Source organism: Oncorhynchus mykiss, chromosome 3, assembly GCF_057628025.1.
Source record: "Oncorhynchus mykiss isolate SJ-2025 chromosome 3, ASM5762802v1, whole genome shotgun sequence".
Taxonomy (NCBI): domain Eukaryota; kingdom Metazoa; phylum Chordata; class Actinopteri; order Salmoniformes; family Salmonidae; genus Oncorhynchus; species Oncorhynchus mykiss.
This window is the reverse complement of record NC_143024.1, coordinates 19,967,724-19,990,258: the sequence shown is the minus strand read 5'-3', so window position 1 is coordinate 19,990,258 and position 22,535 is coordinate 19,967,724. Positions and strand designations below refer to the sequence as shown.

The 22,535-nt window shown below is 43.8% G+C and overlaps 2 protein-coding genes across 3 annotated transcripts in view; both read right to left on the bottom strand.

Moving 5' to 3' along the window:
• The window catches only part of LOC110520796 (protein ENTREP3), a 45,236-nt gene extending 35,611 nt beyond the window's left edge, over nt 1-9,625 (bottom strand). For both annotated transcript variants that reach the window (XM_036967901.2, XM_090223945.1), the window contains exons 1-4: nt 8,185-9,625; nt 7,488-7,544; nt 7,072-7,179; nt 6,768-6,884 (exon numbers count right to left, since the gene is read on the bottom strand). In XM_036967901.2, coding sequence (XP_036823796.2) covers nt 6,768-6,884; nt 7,072-7,179; nt 7,488-7,544; nt 8,185-8,415 — 513 coding nt within the window. In that variant the 5' untranslated portion in view covers nt 8,416-9,625. The remainder of the gene's footprint in view (nt 1-6,767; nt 6,885-7,071; nt 7,180-7,487; nt 7,545-8,184) is intronic.
• A 426-nt stretch (nt 9,626-10,051) lies between these two features.
• LOC110520870 (ras-related protein Rab-13) lies at nt 10,052-22,533 on the bottom strand. The gene is made up of 7 exons (XM_036967848.2): nt 21,482-22,533; nt 20,435-20,495; nt 16,294-16,354; nt 15,923-16,000; nt 14,021-14,110; nt 13,673-13,738; nt 10,052-13,440 (listed from the first exon to the last, which is right to left on the bottom strand). Exons 1-7 carry the CDS (start codon nt 21,603-21,605, stop codon nt 13,321-13,323), a joined length of 600 nt encoding a protein of 199 aa, XP_036823743.1. The 5' UTR covers nt 21,606-22,533; the 3' UTR covers nt 10,052-13,320.
• Nucleotides 22,534-22,535: the final 2 nt, after the last annotated feature.

Here is a 22,535-nt window from a genome sequence, read left to right as displayed (position 1 = left end):
CCATTAAACACACACACTGAGCTGTCATTAAACACACACACTGAGCTGTCATTAAACACACACACTGAGCTGCCATTAAACACACACACTGAGCTGTCATTAAACACACACACTGAGCTGTCATTAAACACACACACTGAGCTGTCATTACACACACACACTGAGCTGTCATTAAACACACACACACTGAGCTGTCATTAAACACACACACTAAGCTGCCATTAAACACACACACTGAGCTGCCATTAAACACACACACTGAGCTGTCATTAAACACACACACACTGAGCTGTCATTAAACACACACACACTGAGCTGTCATTAAACACACACACTGAGCTGCCATTAAACACACACACTGAGCTGTCATTAAACACACACACTGAGCTGCCATTAAACACACACACTGAGCTGTCATTAAACACACACACTGAGCTGTCATTAAACACACACACTGAGCTGTCATTAAACACACACACTGAGCTGTCATTAAACACACACACTGAGCTGTCATTAAACACACACACTGAGCTGTCATTAAACACACACATTGAGCTGCCATAAAACACACACATTGAGCTGCCATAAAACACACACATTGAGCTGTCATTAAACACACACACTGAGCTGTCATTAAACACACACACTGAGCTGTCATTAAACACACACACTGAGCTGTCATTAAACACACACACAATGAGCTGTCATAAAACACACACACTGAGCTGTCATTAAACACGCACACTGAGCTGTCACTAAACACACACACTGAGCTGCCATTAAACACACACACTGAGCTGTCATAAAACACACACACTGAGCTGTCATTAAACACACACACTGAGCTGTCATTAAACACACACACACACTGAGCTGTCATTAAACACACACACTGAGCTGTCATTAAACACACACACTGAGCTGTCATTAAACACACACACACACTGAGCTGTCATTAAACACACACACTGAGCTGTCATTAAACACACATACTGAGCTGCCATTAAACACACACACTGAGCTGTCATTAAACACACACACTGAGCTGTCATTAAACACACACACTGAGCTGTCATTAAACACACACACTGAGCTGCCATTAAACACACACACACTGAGCTGTCATTAAACACACACACTGAGCTGTCATTAAACACACACACTGAGCTGTCATTAAACACACACACTGAGTTGTCATTAAACACACACACTGAGCTGTCATTAAACACACACACACACTGAGCTGTCATTAAACACACACACTGAGCTGTCATTAAACACACACACTGAGCTGTCATTAAACACACACACACACACTGAGCTGTCATTAAACACACACACTGAGCTGTCATTAAACACACACACTGAGCTGCCATTAAACACACACACTGAGCTGTCATTAAACACACACACTGAGCTGTCATTAAACACACACACTGAGCTGTCATTAAACACACACACTGAGCTGTCATTAAACACACACACTGAGCTGTCATTAAACACACACACTGAGCTGTCATTAAACACACACACTGAGCTGCCATTAAACACACACACTGAGCTGTCATTAAACACACACACTGAGCTGCCATTAAACACACACACACACTGAGCTGTCATAAAACACACACACTGAGCTGTCATTAAACACACACACTGAGCTGTCATTAAACACACACACTGAGCTGCCATTAAACACACACACTGAGCTGTCATTAAACACACACACACTGAGCTGTCATAAAACACACACACTGAGCTGTCATTAAACACACACACTGAGCTGTCATTAAACACACACACTGAGCTGCCATTAAACACACACACTGAGCTGTCATTAAACACACACACTGAGCTGTCATTAAACACACACACTGAGCTGTCATAAAACACACACACTGAGCTGTCATTAAACACACACACACTGAGCTGTCATAAAACACACACACTGAGCTGTCATTAAACACACACACTGAGCTGTCATTAAACACACACACTGAGCTGTCATTAAACACACACACTGAGCTGTCATTAAACACACACACTGAGCTGTCATTAAACACACACACACTGAGCTGTCATAAAACACACACACTGAGCTGTCATTAAACACACACACTGAGCTGTCATTAAACACACACACTGAGCTGTCATTAAACACACACACTGAGCTGTCATTAAACACACACACTGAGCTGTCATTAAACACACACACTGAGCTGTCATTAAACACACACACACTGAGCTGTCATTAAACACACACACTGAGCTGTCATTAAACACACACACTGAGCTGTCATAAAACACACACACTGAGCTGCCATTAAACACACACACTGAGCTGTCATAAAACACACACACTGAGCTGTCATTAAACACACACACACTGAGCTGCCATTAAACACACACACTGAGCTGCCATTAAACACACACACTGAGCTGTCATAAAACACACACACTGAGCTGTCATTAAACACACACACTGAGCTGTCATTAAACACACACACACTGAGCTGCCATTAAACACACACACTGAGCTGTCATTAAACACACACACTGAGCTGTCATTAAACACACACACTGAGCTGCCATTAAACACACACACTGAGCTGTCATTAAACACACACACTGAGCTGTCATTAAACACACACACTGAGCTGTCATTACACACACACACTGAGCTGTCATTAAACACACACACACTGAGCTGTCATTAAACACACACACTAAGCTGCCATTAAACACACACACTGAGCTGCCATTAAACACACACACTGAGCTGTCATTAAACACACACACACTGAGCTGTCATTAAACACACACACACTGAGCTGTCATTAAACACACACACTGAGCTGCCATTAAACACACACACTGAGCTGTCATTAAACACACACACTGAGCTGCCATTAAACACACACACTGAGCTGTCATTAAACACACACACTGAGCTGTCATTAAACACACACACTGAGCTGTCATTAAACACACACACTGAGCTGTCATTAAACACACACACTGAGCTGTCATTAAACACACACACTGAGCTGTCATTAAACACACACATTGAGCTGCCATAAAACACACACATTGAGCTGCCATAAAACACACACATTGAGCTGTCATTAAACACACACACTGAGCTGTCATTAAACACACACACTGAGCTGTCATTAAACACACACACTGAGCTGTCATTAAACACACACACACTGAGCTGTCATAAAACACACACACTGAGCTGTCATTGAACACGCACACTGAGCTGTCACTAAACACACACACTGAGCTGCCATTAAACACACACACTGAGCTGTCATAAAACACACACACTGAGCTGTCATTAAACACACACACTGAGCTGTCATTAAACACACACACACACTGAGCTGTCATTAAACACACACACTGAGCTGTCATTAAACACACACACTGAGCTGTCATTAAACACACACACACACTGAGCTGTCATTAAACACACACACTGAGCTGTCATTAAACACACACACTGAGCTGCCATTAAACACACACACTGAGCTGTCATTAAACACACACACTGAGCTGTCATTAAACACACACACTGAGCTGTCATTAAACACACACACTGAGCTGCCATTAAACACACACACACTGAGCTGTCATTAAACACACACACTGAGCTGTCATTAAACACACACACTGAGCTGTCATTAAACACACACACTGAGTTGTCATTAAACACACACACTGAGCTGTCATTAAACACACACACACACACTGAGCTGTCATTAAACACACACACTGAGCTGTCATTAAACACACACACTGAGCTGTCATTAAACACACACACACACTGAGCTGTCATTAAACACACACACTGAGCTGTCATTAAACACACACACTGAGCTGCCATTAAACACACACACTGAGCTGTCATTAAACACACACACTGAGCTGTCATTAAACACACACACTGAGCTGTCATTAAACACACACACTGAGCTGTCATTAAACACACACACTGAGCTGTCATTAAACACACACACTGAGCTGTCATTAAACACACACACTGAGCTGCCATTAAACACACACACTGAGCTGTCATTAAACACACACACTGAGCTGCCATTAAACACACACACACTGAGCTGTCATAAAACACACACACTGAGCTGTCATTAAACACACACACTGAGCTGTCATTAAACACACACACTGAGCTGCCATTAAACACACACACTGAGCTGTCATTAAACACACACACACTGAGCTGTCATAAAACACACACACTGAGCTGTCATTAAACACACACACTGAGCTGTCATTAAACACACACACTGAGCTGCAATTAAACACACACACTGAGCTGTCATTAAACACACACACTGAGCTGTCATTAAACACACACACTGAGCTGTCATAAAACACACACACTGAGCTGTCATTAAACACACACACACTGAGCTGTCATAAAACACACACACTGAGCTGTCATTAAACACACACACTGAGCTGTCATTAAACACACACACTGAGCTGTCATTAAACACACACACTGAGCTGTCATTAAACACACACACTGAGCTGTCATTAAACACACACACACTGAGCTGTCATAAAACACACACACTGAGCTGTCATTAAACACACACACTGAGCTGTCATTAAACACACACACTGAGCTGTCATTAAACACACACACTGAGCTGTCATTAAACACACACACTGAGCTGTCATTAAACACACACACTGAGCTGTCATTAAACACACACACACTGAGCTGTCATTAAACACACACACTGAGCTGTCATTAAACACACACACTGAGCTGTCATAAAACACACACACTGAGCTGCCATTAAACACACACACTGAGCTGTCATAAAACACACACACTGAGCTGTCATTAAACACACACACACTGAGCTGCCATTAAACACACACACTGAGCTGCCATTAAACACACACACTGAGCTGTCATAAAACACACACACTGAGCTGTCATTAAACACACACACTGAGCTGTCATTAAACACACACACTGAGCTGCCATTAAACACACACACTGAGCTGTCATTAAACACACACACTGAGCTGCCATTAAACACACACACTGAGCTGTCATTAAACACACACACTGAGCTGTCATTAAACACACACACTGAGCTGTCATTAAACACACACACACTGAGCTGTCATAAAACACACACACTGAGCTGTCATTAAACACACACACTGAGCTGTCATTAAACACACACACTGAGCTGTCATTAAACACACACACTGAGCTGTCATAAAACACACACACTGAGCTGCCATTAAACACACACACTGAGCTGTCATAAAACACACACACTGAGCTGTCATTAAACACACACACACTGAGCTGCCATTAAACACACACACTGAGCTGCCATTAAACACACACACTGAGCTGTCATAAAACACACACACTGAGCTGTCATTAAACACACACACTGAGCTGTCATTAAACACACACACTGAGCTGCCATTAAACACACACACTGAGCTGTCATTAAACACACACACTGAGCTGCCATTAAACACACACACTGAGCTGCCATTAAACACACACACTGAGCTGTCATAAAACACACACACTGAGCTGTCATTAAACACACACACTGAGCTGTCATTAAACACACACACTGAGCTGCCATTAAACACACACACTGATCTGTCATTAAACACACACACACTGAGCTGTCATTAAACACACACACACTGAGCTGCCATTAAACACACACACTGAGCTGTCATTAAACACACACACTGAGCTGTCATTAAACACACACACTGAGCTGTCATAAAACACACACACTGAGCTGTCATTAAACACACACACTGAGCTGTCATTAAACACACACACTGAGCTGTCATTAAACACACACACTGAGCTGTCATTAAACACACACACACTGAGCTGCCATTAAACACACACACTGAGCTGTCATTAAACACACACACTGAGCTGTCATTAAACACACACACTGAGCTGCCATTAAACACACACACTGAGCTGTCATTAAACACACACACTGAGCTGCCATTAAACACACACTGAGCTGTCATTAAACACACACACACTGAGCTGTCATTAAACACACACACTGAGCTGCCATTAAACACACACACTGAGCTGTCATAAAACACACACACTGAGCTGTCATTAAACACACACACACTGAGCTGTCATTAAACACACACACTGAGCTGTCATTAAACACGCACACTGAGCTGTCATTAAACACACACACACTTACCTGTCATTAATAAACACACACTCAGCTGTCATTAAACACACACACTAAGCTGTCATTAAACACACCCACATTGAGCTGTCATTAAACACAGACACACACTGAGCTGTCATAAAACACACACACACTGAGCTGTCATTAAACACACACACACTGAGCTGTCATAAAACACACACACACTGAGCTGTCATTAAACACACACACACTGAGCTGTCATTAAACACACACACTGAGCTGTCATTAAACACACACACTGAGCTGTCATTAAACACACACACTGATCTGTCATTAAACACACACACTGAGCTGTCATTAAACACGCACACTGAGCTGTCATTAAACACACACACACTTACCTGTCATTAATAAACACACACTCAGCTGTCATTAAACACACACACTAAGCTGTCATTAAACACACCCACATTGAGCTGTCATTAAACACACACACACTGAGCTGTCATTAAACACAGACACACACTGAGATGTCATTAAACACACACACACCTTGAGCTGATGTCTGACAGAGTGGCAGTCTGCGTTTAGGTAGAGTACCAGGGTCTCCTCCTCGTTTATAGAGCAGGAGTGTGTTGGGGCGCAACACACACACAACCCATTCTCCACCTGCAAAACACACACAGATAATTAACACACACACATCACCCCCTCACCCACACACACACACACACACACATACTCTCCACAGGGCTGTGTGCACCTCTCTGATTCAGATGGGTTGGGTTAAATGCGGAAGACACATTTTGGTTGAATGCATTTAGTGGTGCAACCCATTTCCCCTTTCCCTACATACCTGGCAGGTGAGGAGTGACTTGACCATCTGTGCGTTCTGACAGGAGAGCATGGATCCAGCCAGACTAAGGATGACACACACAGCAGACAGCAGCATGAAGAGGGACACCTGGAGAGGGAGACATGGGGAGGACACACATGGGATGAGTAACCTTGCCTGTGGCCTAAATACTTGTTCTAGCTGCCTATAGGCTGTAGCTCGGTGGGCTCGGTGTGCAGATGACCTGTGTTCCAATCAGGTAGCAGGTTGGTCAGTTACATACACACGCACAAACATACACACGCACAAACACACACACACACAAACACACGCACAAACACACACACACACACACACGCACAAACACACACACACACACGCACAAACACACACACACACACCATAGACATATAAATAGACACTTGTGTACTACTCACCACAAGAGTGAGTGGTCTTCTCCATGAGATAAGTCCAACTAACCCTGATGCCACAACCTAAGAACAACACACCAATTACAGTAAGGAAAATACATTCATCAATTATCACATCTAGAACACAATCAACCACAGCCAGGAAATATGGAATCATTTCAATATTCTGAAGAGGTTTCCTCCATGAATCCTTTCCTCCATCTGCACTCCATCTCCCTCTGACAGAGACATTCTCCATATTACTTTCACCTATAAAACAGCCTTCTGTCTTTTCAGGGGTGAGTTTCACATTCAGATGTAGGATCTTCATTTGAGACAGTTTGGTGCAGTTTGGACAATAATCCTGCTGCAAAAGGAAATGTGAATTATTATGTGAATTATAATTTGCGTATATTTTTGTAGGGGTTGATACATTTTCAGTTAGGGCAAATCAAGTCAGAAATGTCAAAGTGGAAAAACTCAAATACACTACAAGTTTGCATTTCATGCTTTGCATGAAATAGTGATCAAATGAAGGTCCCACATCTGTAAAATATAAATCTATTTTTTTGCATTACGATCATGTTCCTCCATTGCATAATGGACTTATGATTATCCTGCTAAACATGATATTTAGGTCTCCACAATAGTCCCTCCTTGTCAGTGCAGACGAAGGAAAGGTAGTGATTCAGCCCATTTAGAGATGCTCCCACAGGATACTCACAAAGAAGCCGGCCCAGAAGGGGCAGGACTGTCGGACGCGGGCTGAGGATGTGAAGGCCATGCTGGTGAAGGAGAAGGCCAGGACCATGGCCCCCAGGCCCAGGTGGCACAGCCCCAGGTACAGCAGCAGTTTGGCCCCACCCTGACGGCCAGACATGCCCCGGCAGCTATCTGACCAGCCCCTAGACCCAGAGGCTGACACTACACTGCTGGAGTCTGACGGGGATGGCATGGCTGGTGTGTGTATGTGTGGAGAGTGGTGAGTCTGTGTATGTGTGCGTGTGTGTAAGCCTATATGCGGTGTGTGTGTGTAAAAGAGAGATGGAGAGTTTGTTGCTTTGAAAAAAATCACCCCCTTTTCACTTTGGCCCTGGGTTGTCAATTGGCAGATGACAAAGCCCTTGTGCAATTCCCAAGGTTCCACAGTGCAGTTTCCAAAAACTCTCAACTCAGAAGACTGGGCTATTTAGCATATGAAAACAGCAATAGCTGCTTAGCAGAGTGTATATGTCCTATTACATCTGCACCCCAGACAAACTTCAACATGTTCACGTGAGGAGAAAAATAAGAAAAAATACCTAGGGCTAATCCTTGAGAACATGAATGCATTTACGACACACAGCTCCGTTCTGTTCCTCTGTCTCCATATCTCTACCTTCCAAGGCCCATAAGCATTGCGGTGGGCGGAGCCCCGAGGCCGCAGTCCTGTAGCAGCACCAGTTATTAAGCACCAGATATCCCGTTGTTTCTACCGTAATAAGAAACCATATGTATTGTGTGGCGGTGAGTGGGTCTGGATCTTGTCAAGGTGACGAGGAACAAGCATCGAAACAAGGCCCGAGTTGTCCTGTCCTCACGAAGGTCCGACTACCGGACCTATCCGAAGGATGAGAGAGATAGCTCTTGATCAGACCTTAATCGGTTAGGTCGGCAAACCGTTCAGGTTAAGAAATTACTTAAATCCGTCGAAAGTAAACGTACATCAATTATAGAAAGTCCATTCTCCTTGAGCCGTCCGCACGTTTGTGCTGTTTTCATTTGCTATTCCTCCTCTTTCCATATTTTACCTCCATGGGAGTTTTGCGATGGACCACACAAATTCACCCCCTCTGTCCTCTTCTCTCTTCCCTGCAGCAGTCACGCGGGCCTCCCGTTCTGCTCGTGTATATCCCGGACATCTACCTCACTGCACCGAATTATACGTCACACACACACCTCAAGGATCGGTTCCAGTTTCACACACATCCGTTTCCCAAGTCTAAGAGCCTTGCTGATGATCATTCTTCTCTTTCCCGTTCACCATCACCCCACCCCTCCATTATCTTTCCTTCACCATAGAGGCAAAAGAAAGGAATGCCTAGTGTTTGTAAACCGACACTTCGTCATGTGACGAAAAGGCACGCCAGTCGCGCGTGGAGGATGCGGCAAAGCCCGCGTGTCCTGGTGCTGATGCTGCGAGGGAGGGGCATCCACCTTCAAGGTTTACTGCAGCCAGCCAATCAGATAGGATTTCACTGCACTGTGAGGCCTCCAGGAAGTTTGTAGTCCCAGGACAATAGGCAGTTGTAGTTCACTATTATACACGTCTCACACTATAGGACTGTCTGCATGTTACATTATGTTTCACTTTGGTTCCATCCTCATCTCTTATATAGGCCTATACATACCAGGGGGAAGAATGGGGAGGGGCTCAACAAGAACATTTATGTTAGATTTATTCATGAAACTGTGAAGGTTTGGAGAGTGGGAGACAATGCACTGATTCCTGTAAGCTGAGATACACTATTTTAGTGGGAGAGACAAGAGTGATGCACCAAAATGCAATTCTCTCTGAGAAAATTCAAATATAATCCTACAAAATAGAAGGGTTCTTTTTGACAGTCTTTTATTGAATAGGCTAAGCAGCGCCTATGTAAACTGTAAATTGGTCATAAGATAATTGATCATAAGATAATTGATCAGATAAGGAATGGTTGATAGGGTGAAAATGTGTGTGAAGGAAAAGAGGAAAGGTGAGGGAGGGGACAGTGAGATATCAGAGTAAAAACACACAGGGTGCATCATCTCAATAGTCTGGAGTAGCTTCTTCCCCTTGTCTTCTTCCCAGAAGCCACTTTAGAGTATTGAAATGAACCCATAGACAGAGAAGCTTGCTGGCACAGTAATGAATATGTAGTGTCTGGCATGGGAAGATACATCATTCCTTCCTTCCTTCAGAGTAATCACTGATCAGACACGTTTGGATTGGTGAGAGTATCGAGGTGGAAGTCTTGTCCAATCACAGTACAGTAAATGATATATGGAGAGATATATTTGCAAATCTATCTAGTACATCAGCGATTACCTCCAGGGGTGCATTGGACCAGGGCCCTGGTCTGTCTGAAAGAGGAAGGAAGGGTGTTTCTTTTTTTCCAAAGCTGTTGAACAGGTGCATGAGATAAAAGGTCAGTTTGTCTATCAGATCAGAAAGGGTCAGTATGTCTATCAGATCAGAAAGGGTCAGTATGTCTATCAGATCAGAAAGGGTCAGTATGTCTATCACATCAGAAAGGGTCAGTATGTCTATCAGATCAGAAAGGGTCAGTATGTCTATCAGATCAGAAAGGGTCAGTATGTCTATCAGATCAGAAAGGGTCAGTATGTCTATCACATCAGAAAGGGTCAGTTTGTCTATCAGATCAGAAAGGGTCAGTATGTCTATCAGATCAGAAAAGGTCCGTTTGTCTATCAGATCAGAAAGGGTCAGTATGTCTATCAGATCAGAAAAGGTCCGTTTGTCTATCAGATCAGAAAGGGTCAGTATGTCTATCAGATCAGAAATGGTCAGTTTGTCTATCAGATCAGAAAGGGTCAGTATGTCTATCAGATCAGAAAGGGTCAGTATGTCTATCAGATCAGAAATGGTCAGTTTGTCTATCAGATCAGAAAGGGTCAGTATGTCTATCAGATCAGAAAGGGTCAGTATGTCTATCAGATCAGAAAGGGTCAGTTTGTCTATCAGATCAGAAAGGGTCAGTATGTCTATCAGATCAGAAATGGTCAGTATGTCTATCAGATCAGAAAGGGTCAGTATGTCTATCAGATCAGAAACGGTCAGTTTGTCTATCAGATCAGAAAGGGTCAGTATGTCTATCAGATCAGAAAGGGTCAGTTTGTCTATCAGATCAGAAAGGGTCAGTATGTCTATCAGATCAGAAAGGGTCAGTTTGTCTATCAGATCAGAAAAGGTCAGTTTGTCTATCAGATCAGAAAGGGTCAGTATGTCTATCAGATCAGAAAGGGTCAGTATGTCTATCAGATCAGAAAGGGTCAGTTTGTCTATCAGATCAGAAAGGGTCAGTTTGTCTATCAGATCAGAAAGGGTCAGTTTGTCTATCAGATCAGAAAGGGTCAGTATGTCTATCAGATCAGAAAGGGTCAGTATGTCTATCAGATCAGAAAGGGTCAGTTTGTCTATCAGATCAGAAAGGGTCAGTATGTCTATCAGATCAGAAAGGGTCAGTTTGTCTATCAGATCAGAAAGGGTCAGTTTGTCTATCAGATCAGAAAGGGTCAGTTTGTCTATCAGATCAGAAAGGGTCAGTTTGTCTATCAGATCAGAAAGGGTCAGTTTGTCTATCAGATCAGAAAGGGTCAGTATGTCTATCAGATCAGAAAGGGTCAGTTTGTCTATCAGCAAAAAGAGAACATCTCATCCCTCTATGACCAACTCTCATCAGCATCATTCCATCGTGTCTCTATGACACTTGCTTTATTCATCTGTTTTTGTTCCCTTGCTTCATCTATCCATCTCATTCTCTCATCACTCCTCTCCTCTCATTTGCACTTCCCTGTCTCCCTCTTCCACATCCTCAGTCCATCCATGTACCACACTTTATGTAGTAGAAGAATAGTTTACAACAGGCACAACCCAGATCACTCATATTTACGTAGTGTGGAAAACACAGGCAAAATTACAATTCAGGGTGAACTATCCCTTTAAGAGCATAATGTACCATCACCATAGTTACAGCATATAGATCTAAACTCCCGTCAGTCTCTAGAATGCCCCGTGCTCCTCCTAAACAGCTATGAGCTGCTATGAACATAGAAATAAAACAAATGGAAAGGAATGTCTGTGTGTTGTCCTAATTTAAATTCTTTGGCTATGACACTGAAAAGTGATTCTATGGCAGCGGTGCACAACTCAGGTCCTCTAGGGTCCCCATTATGGTAGTAGTTACCTTTAATGTTACAGTAATACCTGCTGCTTTTTGACCTTGTCTCTCCATCAGGAACTCATTTCGATCCGAGGAGCCCAGTGATTACACTCTCGAGACAATCTACTGTTACATCAACTGTTCAATCAAAAAGCAAGAATGTGATTGGCAGTTTGACTGAAAGGTCACTTGTTAATGTTCCTGGTTAATCAAGGAAAAATAATTGACATAGAGAGATAGAATGAAATACAGCAGACTCTTGTTCCATTAAGGAGCTGTGTACCACTACTCTACAGTGTGAAGTCCAGAGCCATGGGATTACAGAGTTCAGCAAACTCAGTTTGGGATTTAGAATTTGATCGACCACCATGTTGGTTCCAAAAAATCTAGTTCAACAGATCATTGTAGAAGGAATTCATTTTGGAATGTTGTCTCAAGGAACATGTGGAGCCAACATGGAAGATATTTTCCTTAACTCTGTATGGCTCTGGTGGAGTGTAAACATACCATGTCAATCAGTCAGTCACCAAGACAACAAAGCCATTGCAGAAGATTGAAGACAGTTGATACAAAACATGTTTTGGTTGAAATCAAGGTGGTGTTCATCCTATTGGTTAAACAAACCACTGGATATTCCTCTGCAAAATGCCCTTGGACCACCTTAACACAGTTTCATGGTCATTAAAAGTGCAATCCAGAAGTTTGCTTTCTGGTCAAAAAAAGTGTAGTTAGCACTTTTTAAAGGGGAAAGGGGGAAGTAAATGAAAACATTACTATTTTTTCAAGTCAATAGTGTTTGAAATGGATCTTGTTGCCACAGGGGACAGAGAACTTGTGGATTGCGCCTTTGAAACCATTTCCTTTGCAATAATAGTGTTCCTATATGTGATAGTTCCCTCAGGCAACGAAGAGTCAGGCAGGACAGGCCAGCTCTGCCTCTACAGTAGGAGACATTTGGAGGATTTCTTCTCAGCGTTGGTGATTTTGACCTCGCGACCTGTGGGGCCCGGCTTCTTGCTGGACTTCAGTAGAATATCTCGAGCCAAAGCCATAAAAGACTACAGAGAGGCAGGAAGAGGTGGAGGGAGAGAGGGGCAGAGAAAGGGTAACAGTAGATGAGAGGGGGTATGGGGATTATTAGGCTATGTGGCACATGTAACCTGTATGAAAAGGACAACATATCACCCATATTCCCCATGTGAAATGCATAATGAAGGACCAGATGAAGACAGACTCTGTGAATGGATAAAGAACATAAATATAATATCTAAAATAACATATTTATCTCACCTCATCAACATTGATGCTGGCCTTTGCACTGGTCTCAAAGAATCTGATCCCATGATCCTTTGCCAGCTGTCAACAACAGAAGACAAGTGTGATTACAGCAGGATATGATGCCACTTCCCTCTCCTAATCAGCAGAGTTTATGCCACGTTCAAAACAACTGGGAACTCAGAAAAATACGAGGTCAAATCATGACGTCAGTGATCTTCAGGTTGAAAAGTCGGAGCTCTTCTCCCTCAGTGATCCACACATCCATTCATCCATCACTAACATCTGCACATCAGTGTCAATATCATTGAAAGAAAACACTTCATAATCAAAACAATGATCATACAAATGGTAGAGGCTCACCTTTTCCCCCGTTTCCTTGGATACCTTCCTCTTGGCCTCAATGTCACACTTGTTAGCTAGCAACATCCGGCTGACCCCCGCTGATGCATTCTGGGGGATAAAAGATAGGGAGTTGGCATCCATCGCATCCATTTTATATTTCAATGATGTATCCCTCAACTTCTGCCCTTAGTTCTGCCTCCCCAAGCACCCTCTAGGAGAGGCTTTAATTCAGCTCTAATTTGGAGCCACGTCTAACTCTTGGTTCAGATGGGGAATCATGAACTCATTTCAAAATGTTCACTTTGAACTGTTATCTTTGTTAACTATGCAAACAAAATTAAACAAATGTAAACATGTTTCTGGGAGTGCAGTTGTATGCCCCGTTCTTCACTAAAGGAACCCCCCTAGAAAACAGACTAACATCTAGTCTCAATGTAACTCTTGTTACTGTGGTTTATAGATGGCAATAAGAAGTCTGGTCAATCAGAATAATGTCCTGTGCAGTCATTCCATAAGACTGTCTGTCTAGGGGTTGTTTAATGTCCTGTGCAGTCATTCCATAAGACTGTCTGTCTAGGGGTTGTTTAATGTCCTGTGCAGTCATTCAATAAGACTGTCTGTCTAGGGGTTGTTTAATGTCCTGTGCAGTCATTCCATAAGACTGTCTGTCTAGGGGTTGTTTAATGTCCTGTGCAGTCATTCCATAAGACTGTCTGTCTAGGGGTTGTTTAATGTCCTGTGCAGTCATTCCATAAGACTGTCTGTCTAGGGGTTGTTTAATGTCCTGTGCAGTCATTCCATAAGACTGTCTGTCTAGGGGTTGTTTAATGTCCTGTGCATAATGGCTGATTCATCTAAAGAATGTTAACATGTTTCTATAATGAGGACCAGGACTGTGCCTCCAATGTCAGTGGAGAGACAGCTACATCATTTCTGCTCCTCGTGCTTTTCTAAAAGTCATCCATCACTGACCAAGGAATAAGGAAATGAGATCCTCTGGTAGTGTTGCTCATGTCTCATTTTATTGTTTCAAATCCTTTCTAGAGGCCTGAGAAAATGCTGCCCTCGGTTTCTTTCTGGCCTGTGTCATGTCTTGTCCCTTCCCTCTTTCACAACAGTCATTCTGTCGTGTTCCCCTGTCAACAGCCAGTCTTCGTGTTCCCCTGTCAACAGCCAGTCTTCGTGTTCCCCTGTCAACAGCCAGTCTTTGTGTTCCCCTGTCAACAGCCAGTCTTCGTGTTCCCCTGTCAACAGTCAGTCTTCGTTCTCCTGTCAACAGTCAGTCTTCGTGTTCCCCTGTCAACAGTCAGTCTTCGTGTTCCCCTGTCAACAGTCAGTCTTCGTGTTTCCCTGTCAACAGTCAGTCTTCGTGTTTCCCTGTCAACAGTCAGTCTTCGTGTTTCCCTGTCAACAGTCAGTCTTCGTGTTTCCCTGTCAACAGTCAGTCTTCGTGTTTCCCTGTCAACAGTCAGTCTTCGTGTTCCCCTGTCAACAGCCAGTCTTCGTGTTCCCCTGTCAACAGCCAGTCTTCGTGTTTCCCTGTCAACAGTCAGTCTTCGTGTTCCCCTGTCAACAGTCAGTCTTTGTTCCCCTGTCAACAGTCAGACTTCGTGTTCCCCTGTCAACAGTCAGTCTGTGTTTTCCCTGTCAAGTCAGTCTGTGTCTCCCTGTCAACAGTCAGCCTGCGTTACCCTGTCAACAGTCAGTCTTCGTTCCCCTGTCAACAGTCAGTCTGTGTTTCCCTGTCAACAGTCAGTCTGTGTGTCCCTGTCAACAGTCAGTCTGTGTTGCCCTGTCAACAGTCAGTCTGTGTTTCCCTGTCAACAGTCAGTCTGCGTTTCCCTGTCAACAGTCAGTCTGCTTCCCTGTCAACAGTCAGTCTGCTTCCCTGTCAACAGTCAGTCTGCGTTTCCCTGTCACCTCCTTGATGCTCTTCATCCAGTTCTGAATGTTCTCGTATGACTTCTCATCTGTGATGTCATACACCAGGATGATGCCCTGAGAGATCACGTGAGACACGAGTCAGACAAAAATAAAACATTGTGCAATTCAAAATCAACCTCATGGATGTAAGAAATTTGATACTAATAGTTTCAGTCATAATCTTACACCCACAATGTTCTCTCATATCTACAAAGGTGAAGAGAGAGAGAGAAGGCCCGTTTATGCCTGGTGCTAAGATGCCCCTTTTGTCCTGATCTTGTCCACATTCTGATTGTGCTCACAGTTTTAGACAGGTGTAGATGATTAAATCACTTGCGATCTGATTGAGAGAGAGTTGAGAGGCTCACCATAGCTCCTCTGTAGTAGGCTGTAGTGATGGTCTTAAACCTCTCCTGTCCTGCTGTGTCCCTGAAAACAGAATACATTAGGGAAAATGTTTCACCAAAGTAGCTCTTTGAACAACCTGGAGTACAGATGTAGGATCTTAATTTGAGCCAGTTCGCGACAACAGGAAAATAATCCTGCAGCATCAGGAAATGTGAATTATTATGTGGATTATAATTACTGGACATTTTTGTAGGGGTTGATACATTTTCCATAAGGGTAAATCATGTCTGAAATTTCAAAGTGGAAATTACACATTTTAGAACCCTTTTTAAAAATCAAAAACACTACAAGTTTGCATTTCATACTTTGCAGGAAGATTCTCAGCAACAAAAGCATGATCAAATTAAGATTTGAAATCTGTAGTAAGCACTGAAACTACTGCAGATGTGTCTGTGTTGGCAGTTGGTGGCTGTTCTTTCTCTACACATTTCCTGTTTTTCTAATGCAGCACCCAATTGAAAGAGTACACTGTTTACATATCCAGAGCCATACAGCCTTTACACACGTGTGTCCAGCACATCATTTATCCACGCTTCTGCAAAAACATTACGCTATGGTCACACTAATGTTCTCACAGCACAGAACGTAGAAGTTCCCCACCTACACACTGAGCTATGGTCAGCAAAGGAGGTTGGTGGCACCTTAAATTGGGGAGGACAGGCTCGCTCTAATGACTGGAGCGGAATAAGTGAAACGGTAACAAATACATCAAACACATGGTTTCCATGGTTTCCAGGTATTTGGTGCCATTCCATTTGCTCCGTTCATGCCATTCTCCCCTCAGCAGCCTCCTGTGATGGTCAGTATGGCACATCCCCCCCTAACGGCTCAAGTCAGGATTTGGGGAGGTTAACCTGATCCTGTATCAAAGGACAACTTCTACCAGGGGTGTGGAATCCACAGAGATGAGACATGCGTATGTTTCATGCCAATTCAATAAACTCTTTATGGCTGCTTCAGACTGACTATATGATAACTCACTGGCATTCACTGGCAGATAAAACATAGGTGAAGTCATAGCCTACACCAAAGGCCTTGCCAGTCAATGTCTCAGTGTACTCAGTGACATATGCCAGATATACACTATATATAAAAAAAAGTATGTGGACACCTCTTCTAAAATTAGTGGGTTCGGCTATTTCAGCCACACCCATTGCTGACAGGTGTATAAAAATCAAGCACACCGCCTTGCAATCTCCATTGACAAACATTGGCAGTAGAATGGCCTTACTGAAGAGCTCAGTGACTTTGAATGTGGCACCGTCATAGGATGCAACCTTTCCTACAAGTCAGTTCGTGCTAGAACTGCCCAAGTCAACTGTAAGTGCTGTTATTGTGAAGTGGAAACGTCTAGGAGCAACAACGGCTCAGCCATGAAGTGGTAGGCCACAAAAGCTCACAGAACGGGACTGCTGAGTGTTGAAGCACGTAGCGTGTAAAAATTGTCTGTTGTAACATTCACTACCAAGTTCCAAACTGCCTCTGCATAAGAACTGTTCATCGGGAGCTTGATGAAATGGGTTTCCATGGCCGAACAGACTCACACAAGCCTAAGATCTCCATGCATAATACCAAGCATTAGCTAGAGTGGTGTAAAGCTAGCTGCCATTGGACTCTGGAGCAGTGGAAACATGTTCTCTGGAGTGATGAATCACGCTTTACCATCTGGCAGTCCAACCGACAAATCTGGGTTTGGCTGATGCCACGACAAAGCTACCTGCCCCAATGCATAGTGACAACTGTACAGTTTGGTGGAGGAGGAATAATGGTCTGGGGCTGTTTTTCGTGGTTCGGGTTAGGCCCCTTAGTTCCAGTGAAGGGAAATCTTAACACTACAGCATACAATGACATTCTGGATGATTCTGTGCTTCCAACTTTGTGGCAACAGTTTGGGGAATGCCCTTTCCTGTTCCAGCATGACAAAGCCCCCGTGCACAAAGCCAGGTCCATACAAAAATGGTTTGTCGAGATTGGTGTGTTAGAACTTGACTGGCCTGCACAGAGCCCTGACCTCAACACCATATTAATGCCCATGAATCTGGAATGAGATGTTCAACGAACAGGTGCCCACATGCTTTTGATCACCGCGAGCCTACCAGACGAGCTAAATGCCCTTTATGCTCGCTTCGAGGCAAGCAACACTGAAGCATGCATGAGAGCACCAGCTGTTCCAGATGACTGTATGATCACGCTCTCCGTAGCCGATGTGAGCAAGTCCTTTAAACAGGACAACATTCACAAAGCCACGGGGACAGATGGATTACCAGGACGTGTACTCAAAGCATTACCAACTGGCAAGTGTCTTCACTGACATTTTTAACCTCTCCCTGGCAGAGTCTGTAATATTAACACGTTTCAAACAGACCACCATAGTCCCTGTGACTAAGAAAGCGAAGGTAACCTGCCTACATGATTACCGCCCCGTAGCACTCACTTCGGTAGCCATGAAGTGCTTTGAAAGGCTGGTCATGGCTCACATCAACACCATCATGCCAGAAACCCTAGACCCACTCCAATTCGCATACCAACCCAACAGATCCACAGATGATGCAATTTCTATTGCACTCCACACTGCCCTTTCCCACCTGGACAAATGGAACACATATGTGAGAATGCTGTTCATTGACTACAGCTCAGTGTTCAACACCAGTGATCAAAAAAGCTAATCACTAGCTAAGGACCCTGGGAATAAACACTTCCATCTGCAACTGGATCCTGGACTTCCTGACGGGCCACCCCCAGGTGGTAAGGGTAGGCAACAACACATCTGCCATGTTGATTCGCAACACTGAGGCCCCTCAGGGTGCATGTTGAGTCCCCTCCTGTACTCCCTGTTCACCCACAACTGCGTGGCAAAGCACGACTCCAACACCATCATTAAGTTTGCTGAAGACACAACAGTGGTAGGCCTGATCACCGACAACGATGAGACAGCCTATAGGGAGGAGGTCAGAGACCTGGCAGTGTGGTGCCAGAACAACAACCTCTCTCTCAATGTGAGCAAGACAAATGAGCTGAACGTGGACTATAGGAATAGGAGGGCCGAGCTGGCCCCCGATAACATCGACAGGACTGAAGTGGAGCTGGTCGAGAGTTTCAAGTTCCTTGGTGTCCACATCACCAACAAACTATCATGGTCCAAACACACCAAGACAGTTGTGAAGAGGGCACAACATCACCTTTTCGGCATGGGTCCCCAGATCCTCAATAAGTTCTACTGCTGCACCTTCGGGCAGCAGGTAGCCTAGTGGTTAGAGCGTTGAACTTGTAACTGAAAGGTTGCAAGATCGAATCCCCGAGCTGACAAGGTAAAAATCTGTCGTTCTGTCGAACAAGGCAGTTAACCCACTGTTCCTAGGCCGTCTTTGAAAATAAGAATTTGTTCTTAACTGACTTGCCTAGTTAAATAAAGGTAAAATAAAAAAATCAAGAGCATCCTGACCAGTTGCATCACCGCCTGGTACGGCAACTGCTCGGCATCTGACTGTAAGGCGCTACAAAGGGTAGTGTGTACAGCCCAGTACATCACTGGGGCCAAGTTTGCTGACATCCAGGACCTATATACTAGGTGTGTCAGAGGAAGGCCCAAAAAAGTGTCAACAACTCCAGTCACCCAAGTCATAGACTGTTCTCTCTGCTACCGCACGGCAAGTGGTACCGGAGCGCCAAGTCTAGGACCAAAAGGCTCCTTAACAGCTTCTACCCCCAAGCCATAAGACTGTTGAACAACTAATGAAACGGCCACCTGGACTAACTCCATTGTTGGTTAATAGTTTGTAAGTAAGCATTTCACAGTATTTGATTTGATTTTGATTTGTAGTGTAAATTGCAGCTATTGCCTACTGGGATTGCATGTCTTTGGTCTGACAAGATGAAAAAAAATCTAAATCTTGCATTCCTAAATGGAAACAGTAGTCCTAAATGGAAACAGTAGTCCTAAATGGAAACAGTAGTCCTAAATGGGAAACAGTAGTCCTAAATGGGAAACAGTAGTCCTAAATGGGAAACAGTAGTCCTAAATGGGAAACAGTAGTCCTAAATGGAAACAGTAGTCCTAAATGGACCTTTCATTCTGTCTTTGTCTGGATCCTCTTCTCTTACCAGACTTGCAGTTTGACTTTCTTTCCCTCCACGTCTATCGTCTTTACTTTAAAGTCGATGCCTGAAGAAAGGATGGGAGGATGACAGAGAGAGGGGAGGGAGGAGGTCGACAGGAAGGGAGGATGACAGAGAGAGGGGAGGGAGGAGGTCGACAGGAAGGGAGGATGACAGAGAGAGGGGAGGGAGGAGGTCGACAGGAAGGGAGGATGACAGAGAGAGGGGAGGGAGGAGGTCGACAGGAAGGGAGGATGACAGAGAGAGGGGAGGGAGTGGGTCGACAGGAAGGGAGGATGACAGAGAGAGGGGAGGGAGGAGGTCGACAGGAAGGGAGGATGACAGAGAGAGGGGAGGGAGGAGGTCGACAGGAAGGGAGGGAAGACAATGACTTAAATTCCCACACACATTGCAGCAAATATAGGTCATGCCAATTAAACCATTTTGACATGCATGGAGGGTGAGACAGGCATTCTCAATTCATCAAACTTTCACTGGGATAGTAAAGTCTGTCTAGCTCTGCCCCATTCTGCCATATACACACACACACACACACACACACACAGTCTCAGGGTTTGTTATTATCTGTGTTTCCTGCAGGACAGGGACGGAGAGAGAGGACAGAGAAGATGGGCGTCTTAAACTGTGAATTCCAAGGGAGGACAACCATTTTTCTGCTAATGAGAGACTGAAAAGAGATAGGAGAGATAGAAGGAATGGGGGTGGGTGGACCCTCTGGGTAAAGTGAGGGAGGGGATAGGGGGATATGGAGAAGATATAGAAACAGCAGCACAGCAACAATATAGGTGAACTACAATAGGGATATCAGATTGAGATATAGGAAGACAGCGATAGAGACGTGTAGAGACATGAACACAGCAGAACTGGAAACGTGAGATAACTGCGTGGTGAAAGTGATAAGAACGTGGCATATATGTTGCTGACATAATGGTGCCTATATCAGCAATGACAAATGTAAAGGGTTGCTGAATATTTTGGGGCCGATTAGGCTATAACCGATCAAATGAGATTTCGTAGAGCTAGGCTACATACCGATAGTTGATATGTAGGTTGAGTTGAAGTTGTCCTCAGCAAATCGAATAATCAGACATGTTTTCCCCACTCCACTATCTCCGATGAGTAATAATTTGAAAAGGAAATCGTACTTCTTCGCCATAATGTTTTTCAAAGTTTTTGGTGAATTATCAGAAACTACGACCTTTTACAAAACCAGTACACTTTCCAATGTTCTTCTTACACTTATGTGTAACGAGGTTAACAAATGCCTTAAAAAGTATTGCTCGACATACACAAAGGTCAAAATTACACTCTCATTTCTCCTGGGGAGTTTCTGCTTTTCTTTAGCACAAAATCCGCTTGTTTTCCCTTTCCCTTGAAAACTGTCACCGGTAAATACGGTTCTCCCCCAATGTCTCTTTTGGTCGGAGAAAAATAAAACAGAACGCCACAAGTTAAAAACGAAAGTTGGAACAAACGCTTCTGCACTTCAATGGGCTATACAATTCTACAGCGCCACAAAGTTTTGTTAAAATCCATTTATCAAGCCAAAATGTCAAGTTATTTTCTTCCAAAGGCCGATTACCATACATCCACTCCACACAGACAGGGCTACGTTTTCGCCCAAAAACTTTCTCCTGCCGAAGTTCACGTAGGATTACGTAGAGAGGGAGGGGTTCAGTTATTACAGTGGAGGGAACAGACTGAAATGGGACAGCAGGAATGGCCGATACTGCTTATAGACAGCAGAGGGCGCTCGACCATATGAATGAAGTCAATGGTTTTAGCTGTATTATAGAGCCCCATGTACTGAAAAATGTCATATCTCTGAATACGTGTATCCTTAGTACCATATTTATTTTTCGTGGATAAAACAACGAGTAACAAACACGATTTGACTGACAATTAAATGAAGAGATGAGGTGGATGAGAAATACAAAATTGAATGTCTCTATTAAAAATGAAGTGGTCTCTCCCTCACACTGCGAGAGAAATCTAACAAAATCAAATGTGCCAGTAAGGCTAGTTATAGATGGCGCTGAACAAAACCTCTGTGTGTAGACCTGTGTGAAAGACCTGTGTGAAAGAG